This window comes from Cervus canadensis, chromosome X, assembly GCF_019320065.1.
Source record: "Cervus canadensis isolate Bull #8, Minnesota chromosome X, ASM1932006v1, whole genome shotgun sequence".
In the NCBI taxonomy this organism is placed as follows: Eukaryota; Metazoa; Chordata; class Mammalia; order Artiodactyla; family Cervidae; genus Cervus; species Cervus canadensis.
Genome location: NC_057419.1, coordinates 49,220,304 through 49,236,241, shown reverse-complemented (window position 1 = coordinate 49,236,241; position 15,938 = coordinate 49,220,304). Strand labels below are relative to the sequence as shown.

At 42.9% G+C, this 15,938-nt stretch overlaps 1 protein-coding gene across 3 annotated transcripts in view; it reads left to right on the top strand.

Moving 5' to 3' along the window:
- The window catches only part of SLC9A7 (solute carrier family 9 member A7), a 155,926-nt gene that overhangs the window by 91,707 nt on the left and 48,281 nt on the right, over window positions 1–15,938 (top strand). For 2 of the 3 annotated variants that reach the window (XM_043457957.1, XM_043457955.1), the window contains exons 5-9: window positions 1,094–1,206; window positions 11,795–11,900; window positions 12,237–12,378; window positions 14,198–14,303; window positions 15,760–15,848. In XM_043457957.1, coding sequence (XP_043313892.1) covers window positions 1,094–1,206; window positions 11,795–11,900; window positions 12,237–12,378; window positions 14,198–14,303; window positions 15,760–15,848 — 556 coding nt within the window. The remainder of the gene's footprint in view (window positions 1–1,093; window positions 1,207–11,794; window positions 11,901–12,236; window positions 12,379–14,197; window positions 14,304–15,759; window positions 15,849–15,938) is intronic. The other variant, XM_043457958.1, reaches the window with a different exon arrangement.

Here is a 15,938-nt window from a genome sequence, read left to right as displayed (position 1 = left end):
ACTGTTCTAGACACCCATGGTACAAAGATGAGCAATGATGTGGTCTTGACTATCAAGAATCTTTTTACTGGAGATTGGCTACAGGGTACAATGAGTCTATACTGTGCCTATTTATTTTTGGTTAAATCTATTCCTAAGTGTTGTAATCTTTTTGCTGCCATTGTAAATGGGATTGTTTTCTTAATTTCTCTTTATTCTATGGTTGTTTGTATCCCCTAATCCCTACAGCTGCTGCCAACACACACCCACACCCACACACACACACACACACACACACACACACACACACACACACACACACACACACACACACACCCACACACACCCCTTTAATAACAAGTACTAGGCCTTTTAACACTCCTCACTCCCCTCTAATTTGTGAGCTTTCCTGTAGGAAATGTGCTCTGCTCAAGGTGAAGTATTAACTTGGTGGACCTTCTTGGGCCATATCACATTCTGCACAGTGTGTAAGGAAGGCTGTTGCTCACCTGTCTAACCCATGCAAAGAGTGAGAAGCCAGATATGTCAGTAGGTACACTGATATTTTAATGGAAGATTTTAAAGAGTTTTGCCTCTTTTCCCTTTTTTGTAGTAATTATTGGCAGAGAAGGTTGACCACTTGGATTCTTGTGGCCATCCCATTTCTTTTCTCTCCACCTTGATCCAGTCCATTCATTTCCATGACTTTAAATGCACTGTCTTAGAATCCTGGGAGTTTTGTAGCAATTTATTACCCATTTTGCAGGGTTCTTTCTCTTCCTTTCTTCCCTACTACCCAGTTGCTTAAAATGCCCTAACTGTTGCTAGTTGAGGATCATACTTTATAGTTGTAAGTACAATTTAAAAATATGGAATGCTCAATATACTTCAGGAAGATGACAGTAACTGCAGACCATTACTTGGTGCCAAAGTCTTATTTGCACATGTTCCTGGTTAGTGTCCAACCACAGCAGCTGCCTGATGTTTCCACAGACCTCTTTGGAAGTGCAATATTCTAGTATTCCTCTGCTTGTGTATTTGCCAGCTTATTCGAGTAGGTGGGTTTTCTTTTCTGTCTTTTTCTTCTGACACAGTTTACCTTTTCTTGTTATAGAAATCTCATGTATGGTGTGGTGAAGCTCATGAAGATTGTGGGGCAGCTCTCGGATAAATTTTACTACACGGATTGTCTCTTTTTTGGAGCAATTATCTCTGCTACTGACCCAGGTATTTGCATATTTGGCCTTATTGCCATAATGTTCCATTATTTAAATCTTAAAAAGCTCAGAGCAGTCATTAACTTTCATAAAAGTAGAGGAAGAGACCAGTAAGTCAAGTGGTCTAATGGACTTAGATGGCTTTTCTAAGAAGGGCCTGCCTTTCCCTTTTTAACTGTTCAGGAAAGTTAATTGAATGGACAAAGTCAGGTTCTTGATATTTTTTCTTTCTTTCTCTTTCTGTTATTCTTTTATTTTCCCCACATTTTAAAGATACCTGTAACAGCAGTCTTCAGTCAGTGAATTGTAATTTCTCAGTCCATGTCCAGTTGGAAACAGCTGTTGTGACCCTGTTCTCTTTGATTCCAAGGGTTGAGCTGTGAGGGGAGCAGCCTGTTTACTCCCTGCCTTTAGAAGTCACTTGCCTAGTCTGTCATCCCCTGCCTATCTCCACCGCCCCCCTACCCACCGCCACTACCTGATTGTCCACACCTGTAGTCCTCATCTTGGTCGGATACAGCATTGCCCAGGAGGGCCATGGCAGACTTCTTGCCTTGTTTCTAAGGTGATGGGCAGGGAGAATGAGAGATTGAAAATCAGAACAGCCAAGTTTAGACCAGTTCAAAGTGTTACTTATTAAAATTAATTATAAAGCTAGTACTTATCATCATAGATGAATGAGCTAACTGTACATTATATTTTTACTATTGGTGCAATAGTATTTTGGACTTCCCTTGTGGCTCAGCTGGAAAAGAATCTGCCTGCAATGCGGGAGACCTGGGTTCGATCCCTGGGTTGGGAAAATGCCCTGGAGAAGGGAAAGGCTATCCACTCCAGTATTCTGGCTTGGAGAATTCCATGGACTGTATAGTCCATGGAGTCGCAAAGAGTCGGACACGATTGAGCGACTTTCACTTTCACAGTAGTATTTTAGGAAAATCATGTTTAAAAGTCAAAAGGGCTTTTGAAAATTATGTAGCTCAAGCCTTCACTTTATTAAGTCTTTGAACTTTGCTGTGCATTGTTGGATGGCTTCTAGTTGTCCTTCCAGGTTTACACACCATCCTTCTCCACTCTCTTCTTGGCACTTGGGAGGCTGACTTGTACAGAAGATTTCAAAGGTTCCTATGCCTTCTACTTTCCCATTGGATTTGTCCATGGGGCAGCACCAGTAAGAGACTGAAACAGGGGTAGGCAAGCAGGGTCCCTGTGAGTTGCCTGTGTCCCTGATCAGAGGTCACAGCTCCTGTTGAGTGACCGTCTCCACAGAGCTCCTGGTTCTGACAGTCACTCCTTCGGGCCCAGGGATGGCATAAAAGCTCTCTGTTTTCAGCTGCAGGTAACTGCCCTCCCCCTCTCCCATACACTCTGTGTGCTTGTGCTTAGTCATTGTGTCCGACCCTTTGCGACCCCATGGATTGTAGCCTGCCAGGCTCCTCCATCCATGGAATTTTCCAAGCAAGAATAGTGAAGTGGGTTGCTATTTCCTTCTCCAGGGGATCTTCCCAACGCAGGGATCAAACCCAGGTCTCCTGCATTGCAGCCAGATTCTTTACCATCTGAGCCACCAGGGAAGCCCTGTACTCTCTCTACACTTCTATAAATAATCCCTTTTTAAACACTCCTCAAATTGCTCATCTAGTTCTTGCCAGAACCCTTGATGATAAAGTCCTGGGACCCAGGTTTCCTGGGCTGCCAGCCCTATGCTCTGCTCACTGAGATTAACCTATACCAGTCTTCAGTTCCTGAGTGAGTGAATGACTGACTGTTGTGAACAGAGGCCTCTTGTGCCAACCCCCAGTAGATATACTGTATGAGTAATCAATAAAACTTCAGTCAGGTCCGACCACTGAGATTTTGGGAAGTTTGATACTGCAGCAGGAAAACAGCCCATCACACAGGGCCTGTTTTCTCATCTCTAAATTGGGGGATATGATAATACTACCCACTTAGGGTTTTCATGAGGACTAAACAAGATTGTAAAATGTTTATCATAGTGCCTGCTTCCTGGTAAGACCTTAATTATTGTTGTTGTTATGATCATTTTTCTTCAACATTGGGTTCAAAACAAGACAGTTTTTATGTTATATAATAATAAACTAGAGTAACAATTTTGTATTAGGGTTTTTCAAAGAAACAGAATAAATAGATATGTGTGTGTGTACATAGCAGGGAGGAGGAGAGGGAACGAGATATTAATTGATTATAAGGCCTTGGCTCATGTGATTATGGAAACTGTAGAGGTCCCAAGATCTGCAGTGAAATCTTCAACCAATTCGATGAGTCCCACCCTCATTGAGGAGGGCCATCTGCTTTACTCAGTCTACTGATTCAAATGTTAATCTCATCCAAAACCTCAGATACATCTACAATAGTGTTTAATCAAATATCTGGGCACCCCATGGCCCAGTCAAGTTCACAAATAAAATTAACCTTCACAGGTCTTATGTAAGGAGACACACATATTGTTCATGTAATAAATAATCCACAAAACAAGAACTTTTTTTAGCCTAATCCCTAAAGATTTTTCTGGTTGTGTAACTTGCTTAACTGTTTTTAGGGGTGGAAGAAAGAGATTAACCTTGTGTCTTGAAGATGTATTATGAAGAGATTACATGTCTGTCTTTTAGAAAATAGGCCTGCTGGTGATGCCCCATGTTGATGTTTGGTTCGCATCTGAATGCTTACAGTAGTGATTTTATTGCCTAGATTTATGATTATCTGGATCTGCCTTGTGATATAGTTGACATTTTTCAAATCCAAATTATTTTTTGTTTACTTTCAAATAAATGAATTAAACTTTTTGTAAAGAAAAGCACAATGAGGGGTAGATTGGGAATCTCCCTTAATCTCTATCAAAAATAGAGCAGGCAGGACAGCAAAAGAGAAAACAGACTGAACTAGCTGACAGAGTATCTTGATGAATCCCCTGATATCAACTGGTGGGGTCAAACTACCCACAGCAGTGAGACTTTGGGATAAGAACAGCAGCTATGCTGGAGGAAGCAAAGGGAAGAGGGGACTGCTGGTTGTTTTGATTGTCAGGGCACCCAGAAATATCCCACAAGTATACACACTCAAAAGAACGGGTTCCCACTGGGAGTCAAGAATTTTATGGTTCTGTCAGTTAACAATAGTTAATATTGGGAGGATGCCTTTCAGGCTCCCATTTGTGGGTGAGGGCAAGGAGACTGGAGGAGGTGTGAGGCTGCTGGAGGGACCTGGGTCTTCAGGGCTCTTAGGAAATCCCTTGTGGAAGATCTCTCTGCAACAACAGAGCTACTCCATAAAAATGACCTGCTTGGACCACTGACCTTGATTGACAGGGCATTAAAGGAGAAGAAAAGTCAGATTTTAATGGTGAAGGAGACCAGAGGAAGTAGATCTCAGATTGAGGAGGTGGCTGTATTGAGGAGGTGGCTGTACCGAGAGACCATATTTTTAAATATTTCAGTGTAGAACCAGAAGAGGGAGCCATAGAGCCATGAAACTAGGAAATCTGTTCTGGGCTTCTACCCACCTCACTTTAGTGAGCAGCAGAAATGGATTGAGGTTGAATTTCACGTAAACAGAAGAAAAAGTGGGGATAACCCCTCTGAATAATAAAGTTACAGATAATGAAGTCATACCAGAAAAAGAGGCTCCCAAAGGAGTTGAAACTTTATTAATATGCCAACAGAAGCTAAAGGAAGTTAACAAAACGATAGAAGTTAGAACTGTATACATCAGGGTTGGACAGTTAAGAAAAGAGAAAACTAAACAATAAGGCATTATGAAAAGAGAGCTAACAGAAAGGAATGAAAGGGGGAAGCCATAGAGTAAAAGACATGTCAGTTCAGTTCAGTCGCCCAGTTGCGTCTGACTCTGTGACCCCATGGACTGCAGCACGCCAGACCTCCTTGTCCATCACCAATTCCCGGAGTTTACTCAAACTCATGTCCATTGAGTAGGTGATGCCATCCAACCATCTTATCCTCTGTTGTCCCCTTCTCCTCCTGCCTTCAATCTTTCCCAGCATCAGGGTCTTTTCCAATGAGTCAGTTCTTGGCATCAGAGGGCCAAAGTATTGGAGTTTCAGCTTCAGCATCAGCCCTTCCAATGAATATTCAGGACTGATTTCCTTAAGGATTGACTGGTTGGATCTCCTTGCAGTCCAAGGGACTCTCAAGAGTCTTCTCCAACACCACAGTTCAAAAGCATCAATTCTGTGGCACTCAGCTTTCTTTATAGTCCACCTCTCACATCCATACACGACTACTGGATAAACTGTAGCCTTGACTAGATGGACCTTTGTCGGCAAAGTAGTGTCTCTGCTTTTTAATATGCTAATATTCTGTCTAGATTGGTCATAATTTTTCTTCTAAGGAGTAAGGATCTTTTAATTTCATGGCTGCACTCACCATCTGCAGTGATTTTGGAGCCCAAAAAAAATAAAGTCAGCCACTGTTTCCCCTGTTTCTCCATCTATTTGCCATGAAGTGATGGGACTAGATGCCATGATCTTAGTTTTCTGAATGTTGAGCTTTAAGCCAACTTTTTCACTCTCCCCTTTCACTTTCATCAAGAGGCTCTTTAGTTCTTCTTCACTTTCTGTCATAAGGGTGGTGTCATCTGCATATCTGAGGTTATTGATATTTCTCCCGGCAATCTTGATTCTAGCTTGTGCTTCATCCAGCCCAGCCTTTCTCATGATGTACTCTCCATATAAGTTAAATAAGCAGGGTGACAATATAAAGCCTTGATGTACTCCTTTCCCTATTTGGAACCAGTCTGTTGTTCCATGTCCAGTTCTAGCTGTTGCTTCCTGACCTGCATACAGATTTCTCAAGAGGCAGGTCAGGTGGTCTGGTATTCCCATCTCTTTCAGAATTTTCCAGCTTGTTGTGGTCCACACAGTCAAAGGCTTTGACATAGTCAATAAAACAGAAATAGATGTTTTTCTGGAACTCTCTTGCTTTTTGATGATCCAGCAGATGTTGGCAATTTGATCTCTGGTTCCTCTGCCTTTTCTAAATCTATCTTGAACATCTAGAAGTTCACGGTTCATGTACTGTTGAAGCCTGGCTTGGAGAGTTTTGACCATCACTTTGCTATCATGTGAGATAAGTGCAATTGTGTGGTAGTTTGAGCATTCTTTGGCATTGCCTTTCTTAGGGATTGGAATGAAAACTGACCTTTTCCAGTCCTGTGGCCACTGCTGAGTTTTCCAGATTGCTGGCATATTGAGTGCAGCACTTTCACAGCATCATCTTTTAGGATTTGAAATAGCTCAACTGGTATTCCATCACCTCCACTAACTTTGTTTGTAGTGATGCTTCCTAAGGCCCTCTTGGCTTCCTATTCCAGGATGTCTGGCTCTAGGTTGGTGATCACACCGTCATGATTATCTGGGTCATGAAGATCTTTTTTGTAGTTTTTCTGTGTATTCTTGCCACCTCTTCTTAATCTCTTCTGCTTCTGTTAGGTCCATACCACGTCTGTCCTTTATTGTGCCCATCTTTGCATGAAATGTGCCCTGGTATCTCTAATTTTCTTGAAGAGATCTCTAGTCTTTCCCATTCTATTCTTTTCCTCTACTTCTTTGCATTGTTCATTTAAGAAGGCCTTCTTATCTCTCTTTGCTATTCTTTGGAACTCTGCATTCAAATGGGTATATCTTTCCTTTTCTCCTTTACCTTTTGCTTCTCCTTTATTCACAGCTATTTGTAAGGCCTCCTCAGACAACCATTTTGCCTTTTTACATTTCTTTTCCTTGGGGATGGTCTTGATCCCTGCCTCCTGTACAGTGTCACGAACCTCCATCCATAGTTCTTCAGGCACTCTGTCTGTCAGATCTAATCCCTTGAATCTGTTTGTCACTTCCACTGTATAATCGTAAGGGATTTGATTTAGGTCATACCTGAATGGTCTAGTGGTTTTCCCTTCTTTCTTCGATTTAAGTCTGAATTTGGCAGTAAGGAGTTCATGGTCTGTGCCACAGTCAGCTCCCAGTCTTGTTTTTGCTGACTGTATAGAACTTCTCCATTTTTTGCTGCAAAGAATATAGTCAATCTGATTTTGGTATTGACCATCTAGTGATGCCCATGTGTAGAGTCTTCTCTTGTGTTGGAAGAGGTGTTTGCTATGACCAGTGCATTCTCTTGGCAAAACTCTTATTAGCCTTTGCCCTGCTTCATTCTGTACTCCAAGGCCAAATTTGCCTGTTACTCCAGGTGTTTCTTGACTTCCTACTTTTGCTTTCCTGTCCCCTATAATGAAAAGGACATCTTTTTTGAGTGTTAGTTCTAGAAGGTCTTGTAGGTCTTCATAGAACTGTTCAACTTCAGCTTCTTCAGCATTACTGGTCGGGGCATAGACTTGGATTACTGTGATATTGAATGGTTTGCCTTGGAAATGAACAGAGATCATTCTGTTGTTTTTGAGATTGCATCCAAGTACTGCATTTCAGACTCTTTTGTTGACTATGATGGCTACTCCATTTCTTCTAAAGGGATTCTTGTCCACAGTAGTAGATATAATGGTCATCTGAGTTAAATTCACTCATTCCAGTCCTTTATAGTTCGCTGATTCCTAAAATGTCAATGTTCACTCTTCCCATCTCCTGTTTGACCACTTCCAATTTGCCTTGATTTATGGACCTAACATTCCAGGTGCCTATGCAATACTGCTCTTTACAGCATTGGACTTTACTTCCATCACCAGTCACATCCACAACTGGGTTTTGTTTTTGCTTTGGCCCCGTCTCTTCATTCTTTTTGGAGTTATTTCTCCACCGATCTCCAGTAGCATATTGGGCCCCTACTGACCTGGGGAGTTCATCTTTCATTGTCTTATCTTTTTGCCTTTTCATGCAGTTCATAGGGTTCTCAAGGCAAGAATACTGAAGTGGTTTGCCATTCCCTTCTCCAGTGGACCACGTTTTGTCAGAACTCTCCACCATGACCTATCGTCTTGAGTGGCCCTACACGACATGGCTCATAATTTCATTGAGTTAGACAAGGCTGTGGTCCACGTGATCAGGTTGGTTAGTTTCCTGTGATTGTGGTTTTCATTCTGTCTGCCCTCTGATGGAGAAGGATAAGAGGCTTATGGAAGCTTCCTGATGGGAGAGACAGACTGAGGGGGAAATTGGGTCTTGTTCTGATGGGCGGGGCCATGTTTAGTAAATCTTTAATCCAATTTTCTGTTGATGGATGGGGCTGTGTTCCCTCCCTGTTATTTACCTGGGCCAAACTGTGGTGGAGGTAATGAAGATAATGGCAACCTCCTTCACAAGGTCTCATGCATGCTCTGCTACACTCAGTGCCCCCAGCCCTGCAGCAGGCCACCGCTGACCCATGCCTCTGCCGGAGACTCCTGGACACTTAAGGGCAATTCTGGGTCAGTCTCTTGTGGGGTCACTGTACCTTTCTCCTGGGTCCTGGTGCACACAAGTTTCTGTTTTTGCCCACCAATAGTCTGTTTCCCAGTCCTGTGTAAGTTCTGGCAGCTCTATGATGTGGTTAATGGCGACCTCCTCCAAGAGGATATATGTCCTACCCAAGTCTGCTGCACCCAGAGCTCCTGCCCCTACAGCAGTCCACTGCTGACCTGTACCTCCACAGGAGACACTCAAACACAGTTCTGTCTCAGTCTCTGGGTCCTGGTGCACACAAGGTTTGTTTGAGCCCTCTAAGTATTTCTGGCAGGTGTGGGGTTTGATTCGAAACGTGATTTTGCCCCTCCTACCGTCATTCTTGGAGATGGCAATAGCAACCCATTCCAGTACTCTTGCCTGGAAAATCCCATGGATGGAGGAGCCTGGTAGGCTGCAGTCTATGGGGCCGCTAAGAGTTGGACACGACTGAAGTGACTTAGCAGTAGCAACCATCGTTCTGGGGCTTCTCCTTTGCTTTTGGACATGGGGTAACTCCTCAGAGCTACTCCAGGACCATGCAGCCACCATGCAGCTGCTGCTCCAGCACCTACCATCTTCCTGGGGCTTCTCTGCCCTTAGATGTGGGGTATCTCCTCACTGCTGCCCCCATGCCATGCAGCCACTGCTCCCACAGATGGTGACTGCAGCCATGAAATTAAAAGATGCCTGCTCCTTGGAAGAAAAGTTATGACCAACCTAGACAGCACATTGAAAAGCAGACATTACTTTGCCAACAAAAGTCCGTCTAGTCAAAGCTGTGGTTTTTCCAGTAGTCATGTATGGATGTGACAGTTGGACTATAAAGCAAGCTGATCACTGAAGATTTGATGCTTTTGAACTGTGGTGTTGGCTAAGGCTCTTGAGAGTCCCTTGGACTGCAAGGAGATCCAACCAGCCCATCCTAAAGGTAATCAGTCCTGAATATTCATTGGAAGTACTGATCCTGAAGCTGAAACTCCAATACTTCGGCCATCTGATGCGAAGAACTGACTCATTGGAAAAGACCCTGATGCTGGGAAAGATTGAAGGCAGGAGGAGAAGGGGACAACAGAGGATGAGATGGTTGGATGGCATCACCGACTCAATGGACATGAGTTTGAGTAAACTGTGGGAGTTGGCGGTGGACAGGGAGGTCTGGCGTGCTGCAGTCCTTGTGGCCGCAAAGAGTCAGACATGAGGGACTGAACTGAATTGAACTGAGATTGGGATGGAATATATTGTGAGGCACTTCTGTGGGGGTTGGCAAAGTGGCAATTTCCTCCACTGGATGATGGTTACAAAAGTGGTTGGTTTATAATACTGCTAAATATCTGGGTGTATTCTAATTGTTTCAGTAAGTAATGCGTTTGGTTGCAAATAACGGGATGGTCTGGCTAATGCTAACTTAAACAGAGAGCTGTTTATCTTGGCTAAGAGCTCCGAGCTGGTGCCATGGCTCCCATGACAATCAGGCACTCAGTCTTTCTAGTGCACTACCTTTGGATTTCAGACATACCTTAACTGCCCCATGGAGGCAAGATGACCACACTGTATCTAGTCTTCACCCTCTTCCAGGCAGCAGGAGGTGGCACTCACCACAAGGGAAGCTAAAGAAGTGAGTTTAGTTTCTCAGTTTCTTATGGCAGAAACTAACAAAACAAAAGGTAGTTGAATGTGAATATTGTGAGTGAACCCCACCTGCATGTACAGATTAGAGTGGTGCTTCTTAACTGGGGATGATTCTGCCCTGCCACAGCAGATGTTCAGCAATGTCTGGAGACAGTTTTGGTTGTTAAAGCTTGGCAGGGGAGAGTGTTTGGTGCTACTGGTATCTTGTGGGTAGAGGCCAGGGATACTGCTAAACTATCTTATGGCATACCAGGTAGCCCCCAAGACAAAGAGTTATATGGCCCCAACTTTCAGTAGAACCAAAATCCAGAAACTCCAATACCCTTTTGGGGTTCCATAAGGTCAAAACTGATTTAAGAATAATAGTAGTATTATCATTAGTCTTTTTTGCTTACATTCATTCTTATAAATGTACTGTTGAGTGGAGTTTTCCAGGGCTTACATAATTGTGATAGTAACTCCCTATTGATCAAATATAGAAACAGATGTGAAAACCATGTTCCATTACTTCAGATATTAAAAAGACCTGAGAAAATGTAAAACAGTAGTTGTCTTTACACTATTTTATGGAAAAAATTATTATTTTTCAGTAAAAAATGTTAACATAGTTTACTAGTAATTTAAATGAATAAATATTTAATTTTTTGTTTTACTCAATACAGTAAATATTGAAAGCTATAACCCACAGAACTAAAACTCTTTGCCAGCCTCAGAATTTTTTAAGGATGTAAAGGAGTCTTGAGATGAAAAGTGTGAGAGCTGCTGGTCTGGAAAAAAGTTGATTGTGAAATGTGAAATGTGAAACCCGTGAGAAGTGTAATTATGTATAGTCTGTCTTAAATGAGGACTTGCATTATTTTACAGATCTTTAGTAAAGCCTTCTCTGTGCCCTGACCCTATGCTGGAATCTGGGAGCACAATGATCAATAAAATAGGGTTTCATTGCAGCAATGTGGATGGACCTAGAAATTATCATACTAAGTGAAATAAGACAATGAAAGACAAATAGCATATGACATCATTTATATGTCGAATCTAAAATACAACAGAAATGAACCTATCTGTGAAACAGAAACAGACTCACATAGAGACATAGAAAACAGACTTGTGGTTGCCAAGATGGAGGCGGGTAGGGAAGTGATGGGTTGGAAATTTGGGATTAGCAGATGTAAACTATTATATATAGAATAAATAAACAGCAGGGTCCTGCTGTATAGTACAGGGAACTATATTCAAGATCCTGTGATAAACCATAATGGAAAAGAATATGAAAAAGAATATATGTGTATAGCTGAATCACTTTGCTGTACAGCAGACATTAACACAACATAGTAAATCAACCATACTTCAATAAAATAAAAAATAGAATAGGGTTTCTGCCTAAAAAGTGATTTCAACTTATCAGTAGAGCCAAGTCACATTCATTGTGATTATTTTTAAAGTTCTGTAGTAGAAGTATTTTCAAAGTGTGATGGGATTACAGTGGAAAGCGCAGTGTTGTTAGAATCAAGCATCATATCACTCCTCATTCAGAAACTGCAACCAATTTATATGCTTTTGGCCCATCTTTTAGTGACCGTACTGGCGATATTTAATGAATTGCATGCAGACGTGGACCTTTACGCACTTCTGTTTGGAGAAAGTGTCCTAAATGATGCTGTTGCCATTGTACTGTCCTCGTAAGTAACAATATTTCTGCCTGGGAAAAGAGACTCTGGCTTCCTGAATGCTCTGGGCTAAAATTAGAGGCCCACCTTAAAAGTGTTAAATTTTGAATTGGGTGCTTTTCTAAATGAGGTTTATAGTCTTAGTTGATAAATTTATGCTGCTTTGTCCAGTGGGCAGTGATCAGAATGCTGATACCTTCATAATATGGCGACTGCAAGTTAAATTAAATGAATACACCATGGGGAGTGCTCCACAGAGTGTAGATACCTATGTTTGTCGATACTTGTAAGTACCATGGTGTAAAACCAGCCCAGTATTTTCTAATTCTCTCTCTCTTTAAACTCCAGGTCTATTGTTGCCTACCAGCCAGCGGGGCTGAACACTCACGCCTTTGATGCTGCTGCCTTTTTTAAATCAGTTGGCATTTTTCTAGGTATATTTAGTGGCTCTTTTACCATGGGAGCTGTGACTGGTGTCGTGACTGCTCTAATATCCTTTCTGTGGTTTCTGTACCCGCCTGAGTATGATATGTGACCTTGCACTTGTGAAAAGAAAGTTCTCATTTCCTCCTTTCAGAAATGAATCTTAAATTGGTTGTTCCACTGGGGGCTGGGGGGCCCCTGAAATGTCACCCTTTGGTGAAACTTGACAGTCGATGGCCTAGTTAAGTCAGAGAAAATGTTTGAGAGTGTAGCTCTGGGCTTAGCTGTGTCCTCACCTTTGTGTTTCTCTTCTTCCTATAAACCAGTTGGAGATAGGAACTTGGAGGAAGCGTCATTTGGGGGGTGTGGGAGGCGGCACAGAAACAGTGGAAGAGCCAGGAGGCTGGGAATTGGAGACCACCTGTCAGGAGGCTGGAAGGAAGCAGGCTGTGAATTACTTTAGCCCCAGACTGGCTGCTGTCATCCGCTGTTCCAGGCCATATGGGGCTAACATGGCCTTCACTAGCCAGGGGCTGTCTGTGGGAATTATAGCAAGGTGGCCTTCCTTAAGCCAAGGACTGCATGATATTGAGTTAAAAACCAACAAGCCAGTCAACCAACCAGCATAAAAGCAAAGTGTTGGAATGAGCAGGCAAGCCTTCCACAGGTGCGCTGAGTTCTTCATCAGATCTTCTTCCAATAGCATTTAGATCAGCAGGGACCAATACAGATGTAATGGGAGCCACAAATGTGAGCCCCATCTTTTCAGCCTACAGTAGATACACTATTAATGGAGTTTATACAAGTTAGTGATGAGATTTTATCCCTTCAGGTTTTGTACCAAGTCTTTGAAATATGGTGTGTATTTTGCTCTCACAGGATATCTCAATTCAGACTAGCCATATTTAAGTGTTGGGTAGTTACATGGGGCTAGCGGCTATCATATTGGGCCGTGCAGATGTAGATTGCTTTCTTCCTCAAGGCTCTCTGATGCTCTGAGGACTTATATTGCTCAGTGAAACCACTCATGACATGGTTCTAAGCTGCGCTGCCCACCCCTCCCCCCGCGCCGCCACCACTCCGTGGAATGGCAGTGTGAGGAAGGGAATTGCCAATCCCAAAAAGTGACAGCTCTTTGTAGTTACCCCTGGAGTTGTGCATTTCTCCCTCCCTCTCTCCCTCATGCGTGCATTAGGCACCTGTGATGGACTCAGGCCTTAGTAGTCCACAGAGGTCAGAGTCTCCCTGCCTCATCTTCCGACGCCTGCCTGAGGCACTCCTAGCACTGCCGGAACCCACCTGCAAGTCATACCTCAGGCCTCAACTGTGCATCTCAGAAATATGGGCATTGCCAAGGAGCATAGAGAGCCCATTTCCAGTTCTCTTGGAAAGCTTGATTTAAGAAAAAAAAGCAGCTTTATTGAGAGGAAATTCACATGCTGTACAGTTCACCCATTTGAAGTGTACAATTCATTGGTTTTTGATATATTACATTATTATTTTTTAATTGTGGTAAAATATGCCTAACATAAAGTTTGCCACTTTAACCATTTTAAATATGCAATTCAGTGGAGTTAGGTGCATCCACTGGTGGTGTGTGACCACCGCCACCATTTCCAGAACCTTTCTCATCATCTGCAACAGAAACTGTGTGCCTGTTGAATAGTATTCTCCCTATCCCTGGACTCCCAGCCCTCAGAAACCTCCATTCTACTGGAGAAACTTCATTTTCTTTATATTCAAAACCATGCAGCAGCTTTGGGGGCCCAAAGGAAGAGTTGAAGTGGAAAGAGTAGCCCTTTGGGGAGGGGTCCTGGGCTAACAGAGAATGATTCTCAGTGACCATGATACTCATTGCTGGAGACAGTTCCTTGACAGGAGCTGACGTGACCAAGTTCACTAAGCTGCACTGCTTTCCCCTGCTGGAGACTGCACTCTTCTTTTTGATGTCGTGGAGCACGTTCCTCTTGGCGGAAGCCTGTGGGTTCACAGGTGGGTTTCCTCTGCCCTTGGGTCGCCTTTACCCTCACTGTGGCTGGAGCTGTGGGAGCTTGGGGGGAGGGCAAAATTCTTAATAGCTGTGGCCTGGAGTTGATAAACCGCTCACAGAATGTCCATATGCAGGATTGCCGAGTGAGGCCTGTGTGCTGCCTTAGGAATAGTTTAGTTTCCCCCAAAGCTATATATTTTTTAAAGGATAAGCTTTATTGTTTCAAACTCAGTTACATCTTTGAGTACTCATTCTGACCACAAGTAGATGCCTAGCTGCAAAAGTTACTGAATATATTAATACCTTGTTTGTAAATTGAAAGTGAAAGTCACTCAGTCGTGTCCAACTCTTTGCAGTCCCATGGACTATACAGTCCATGGAATTCTCCAGGCCAGCATACTGGAGTGGGTAGCCGTTCCCTACTCCATGGCATCTTACCAACCCAGGAATCGAACACAGGTCTACCCGCATTTCAGGCAGATTCTTTACCAGCTGAGCCACAAGGGAAGCCCACCTTGTTTGTATCCTCCCCTGAATTGCTACGTTACTTTGCAGACAGTAGTGATAACAAGCAAAATATATATCCTTTTAAAGATCATTTTGCATCTACTCAGATGAGTGTGAGCACAATTTTTCCTTGTTTTGTGTCTGGTCTGTTTAATCACCACTTTTCAAGACTGTGTTTTTATGGTGCTAGATTCATAGATTATTAGTGTGGGTGATTGTGTTACTTCTTCACATTCTCTCATTAAAAAAACGTAATCATTGGATTTGTTCTGTTAGAAAACTCAAGTATAGTTGCTCTCCGTAACCCAGGTAATTAGGAAGTGCTTTTCATTATCTTTTCTAAATACTGCAATGTATCTTTATGTGACCTACTTCCTTTAAAACTTGACAACCATCTGTAAATATATAGGCAAAGCCCCAGGTGTGTTAATTGTCTTGAACAACAAAATAATCACTATTAACCAGAAATCTAGTTTTTTCAGGGCTGGGATAAATGGACTAGTACTCTGGATCCATTTTGTCTGAATCCCTGGACCATGCAAAAATACTAAGCATTGGTTTGAAATTAAATTCATTCATTCAGCAAACAGAGAGGAATATGACAACTGTGTGACTGGTACACACTTCACAGTCTCTATGAGGGAGTGAATGCGAAATGCCACATCGAGGTGGTCAATTCAGTAGGAGTTTAGAAGAGGGGAGAGAATACCCTTAAAACTGGAGCAAGGGGGAAAATTGAGGGCCTTGACTTTGAAGGAGAGCAGAGTTGGGAGAAGCAAAGGTTGATATGAGAAGTGGGGGCGGGGGCACTTTCAGTAATAGGCAACTTTCCAAAACTTTCAGAAAGTGGGATATGCTGGTTTTTCCTACCTTAACTTTTTGTTTCAGGGAGAGATTGTTTCCAGCTTCTTTCCCTGCCCCCTATGGATTTTTCTTGAATTCTCTTGCCAGGTGTGGTAGCTGTCCTTTTCTGTGGAATCACACAAGCTCATTACACCTACAACAATCTGTCAGTGGAATCCAGAAGCCGAACGAAGCAGGTGAGGGAGAGCAGTGTGTCCTCACCAGTGATCTGTAATACGAGGGAGCGGACCCATGGGGTTTACGGTTTGCTTTTCCCTTTCCGTGCA